General features: G+C 46.0%; 1 protein-coding gene across 4 annotated transcripts in view; it reads right to left on the minus strand.

Annotated features, from left to right (window-relative positions):
* Positions 1–3,012, minus strand: part of Sub1 (SUB1 homolog, transcriptional regulator) — an 18,613-nt gene extending 15,601 nt beyond the window's left edge. Inside the window, exons 1-2 of one of the 4 annotated variants that reach the window (XM_004642288.3) lie at positions 2,978–3,012; positions 422–494 (exon numbers count right to left, since the gene is read on the minus strand). In XM_004642288.3, coding sequence (XP_004642345.1) covers positions 422–493 — 72 coding nt within the window. In that variant the 5' untranslated portion in view covers position 494; positions 2,978–3,012. Of the gene's footprint in view, positions 1–421; positions 495–2,055; positions 2,091–2,177; positions 2,197–2,973 lie in introns of those variants that run through there. The other 3 variants (XM_023702355.1, XM_023702356.1, XM_023702354.1) reach the window with 3 other exon arrangements.
* Between the last annotated feature and the right edge of the window lie 578 nt (positions 3,013–3,590).

Below are 3,590 nucleotides of genomic sequence, written 5' to 3' on the forward strand. Positions count from 1 at the left end.
AAAAAAAAAACTAGCATCTGTCTTCAAAAGTTGGGTAACTTGGCCCAATGACTATGTACAGTACCTATTGATGAGGCAGAGTTCCAAACAATGACAAATACTGTTTCTGGCCTAATTACAATTCTGTTCCCCTAGAGTCCAAGGAAGTGGCTCTGCAACTTTAAGGCTCCTAAAGGTCCTCAACAGGAGATCCAAGTCTAACTCTGGGCCCGCCAGTGTGGGTATATTAGTTCTCATTTTAATGAGAATTACACTTTTTACTACCCTTTGGAACTGAATATGAGCCATGCTGCTGAATTAAACATAAAGAACAAAAATGATATGGCACAGGGTCAGGAATATAATTCAGTGGAAAGCACAAAGTCTCGAGTTCAACTCCCATACCAAAAAAAAAAAAAAAAAAAAAGGTACAGTAAGTCACCTTTTTGTCAACTTCACTGTCAGAATCGCTGCCTGAAGAGCTTGAAGAAACAAGTTCCTTTGATTTAGGCATTCTGAAAGAAAAATACATTATATACATAATTTGGAAGTTCTACCACCTTTAATTTAGCATTTGCCAATCCAAAGCTTAACAAGTTTTACAGTACTTACACAATTTTATAGTATTTGGTGTTACAAATAACATGCAATATGAAATTTTCTAAACCCAGTTAAAAATAAGTAAATGCCAGACACATACTCCTCACTTTCATCTTTCTCAAAGTCAACCAAGTCTTGTGCGATTTGGGTTTTCTTTTCTTTTTTTAAAAAACAAGGTCTCATTATGTGTTCAGACTGGCCTTGAACTCACTTTGTTGCCCAGGCTGGTCTCAAACCCAGAGTGATCCTTCCTCCTAGGCATGCTGGGATTATAGGCCTCTGTGACCTTGCCCAGCTTGTCCAATTCAATCTTTTTAACTCTTCATTTTAGAAGGGATAGAAATTTACAGTTAAAAGTAGATTTTAAGAAGGCAACTGATATTAACTACTGTTAAAACCAGACAACTTCTTGTACTCAGTACCGATTCACCCATCTAATGAAATTACACCTAACTCAGAATTATTCAAGAGAACACACCCCAATATTCACATGACAGTTTTACTAGGCAACCATGATATCAAATTAATTTTGCCATTTACCATCAGATCTTTTATCTGTTTTGTATATACTGACTTTCTTTAACCACACCATTAAAATAACAGGTCCCTAATCCAGATCACAAAATTATTCATACTTGGAAACATTTTACACGGATTTTCTATTCTGGAGTATAATAAAAATTTGATTTGTCTATAGGAAAGGCAAAAGCCCTCAGGTGCATGACCTAGTGATTTACTCACAAGTCAATCAATGCCCACTTTTGGGCCCCAGCGTTAAAAGAGAGCAGGCTATTTCAAAGCCTAAACTCTAAAATATGAAGTTAATTCCAAGACATGTAGGTACCTCTTTCCAAGGCACTTGGTAAAGCTAGATGATAAAAGTGTAATTATTGAAGTACCTTTTGCTCTCCACCTCTAGGCTAATCCTATTAATTTTTACATGCCCTTTCGGGCTTACCCAACACTCCATAAATACTGAATAAAAGAAAAATACTTCGACTTCACCTTACAAAATGAAAACTCATAATCAGCACTTTAAACTTGCATTACTACCACTGAATGAGGTCAATATAAAACAAGTGGGTCATCCCAATTCTGGCTCTTAAAAAAAAAAAAACTCAAACCATGGCCAACACAACCATGCTGGTTTTAACCGAAAATTTCTTGAAAGTGAAATTCATAGAAGCCAGTAAATTCATGGGAATCAGCAACGTTTCTAATTAATTTCACATATTTTCCTGTTACTGCTCCATTTTACAATCTCCAATTATCAACTTAGTTGTTTTCTAATGCTAACTGCTAATACAACCTCCTAAAATCCTTTTTTAAAAAACGTAATTAATTGGAACATAACCCATTTTTCACTTAGAAACAGTGTTAACTGTCTCACTGCTATTTGTTTATCAATAAAAGTATGGCAAAAAAAAAAAAAAAAAAAAGAGAGAGAGAGAGAAAGAAACAGTGTTAAATCAGCACCTGGCATAACCACCTTCCATGAATAAAAGTTGCCTGGAGGGCGAAAATCATTCCAAAGAACCCATAGTTAACCCAAATAGTCTTTTCCAGGGAAAAAGAAACAAAAAACAGGATACTGGTACCTAAAGCCAACATCTTTGCACTTCTTACAAAACGTATTTTTTAATTAATGAGATTTTTGCGTTTCAAAGGCTGGGAAAGGGGACACACTCCTAAGGCTAACCGAAAACGCTGTATTGCAGAACAGACTCAAAACGCAACTGGAGAAGAAAGAGGATCCTGGGCCTCGCCGACTCCGTCAGGAGAGGAGGGAGGGAGGGAGGGACAACACGAGGTGGGGAGGAGGGACCGCGCCGCAGGGACGCGCGACTCGGGACCACACGAGGGCGGCGGGCTCCGAGGCCGCAGCGGGAAGCCCCGGCCGACGGCGGCTCGGGTCTCGGAGGGGGCGTGAGAACGGCCGAGAGCGGGGCGAGCGCGTGGGGAGAGGAGGGCCGAGCCCGAGCGCCATTTTCTCCGCTCCCAGCCGGCCGGCCCGCACACAGCCATCTTCCGCAGCCCCCTTCCCCCGCGCCCAGCAGCACCCACCCCACGGGCGCGGGGCTCCGGGAGGGACACGCGCGCGCCCCCGCCCGGCCCGCGGCGGCCGCCGCATTGTCCCGAGGGCGCCCCTGCCCAGCCGCGCCCCGTCGCCTCCACGGGTTCCCAGAAACCCTGTCTACCACCGAGAGCCCGCGAAGCGCCGGGGGCGAGGTCGGGACCCGAGGGGAGCGGAGACGCCGAGGAGCAAGGGGGAGGCCGGGCAGAGTCGCCCCGGCCGCGGCCGCACACGCGTCCGGCGGACTGCGACAGCTGCCCGCCGGGCCAGGAGAGTGAGGGTCGGCCAAGCCGGACGGGGTGGGGGCAGGGGCCGCGCACTCACGCTCCGCTACTGCAGTGGACACTCTCCTGCTGGCTCGAGACTGACAGAGAACCGGAAGTGACGGCAGCTTAGAAACGCCGGCCCCGCCCCGCTGGTACCATGCGCACGTGATGGGGCGTGGTCTCCAGACCAGACCCTTTCCAAGGCCTTAAAGGGACCGCAGGTCTAGGCCTAAATGAATTCTATTGATTAGACCTGACCTGAGAGGGAATGAGGGTCCTAGTGAAAGACAAATGGCGAGCAAGCTTAGAGCTTTGCGCCTGTTCAATAAATGTTTGTCTATTGGTGTGAAGAGCCAAATTGAAAAAGATCCATCCGCTGGCCCGTTTTCCCAGAAATGAACCTCTCCTTCCCTCCCTTAGGGTCTCACTCTGTGATCCCAGCACTTTTGGAAGCTGGCACAGGAAGATCAGAAGTTCAAGCCCAGCCTGGGCAACCTTTCGACTTAGTGAGACCATGTCGCAAAAGTAAAATAAAATATAATGAAATAGGGCCAGGGATATAGCTCAGGGCAAAGGTCATGGGTTCAATTTTTCAGTACCACAAAGCAGGAGAGAACCAGGCCCAGTTGGACAGGCCCATGATCCCAGCACTCTGGGAGGCTGAAGCAGGA

The sequence above is a fragment of the Octodon degus genome, unplaced genomic scaffold (genome assembly GCF_000260255.1).
Source record: "Octodon degus isolate 3935 unplaced genomic scaffold, OctDeg1.0 scaffold00149, whole genome shotgun sequence".
Classification (NCBI taxonomy): domain Eukaryota; kingdom Metazoa; phylum Chordata; class Mammalia; order Rodentia; family Octodontidae; genus Octodon; species Octodon degus.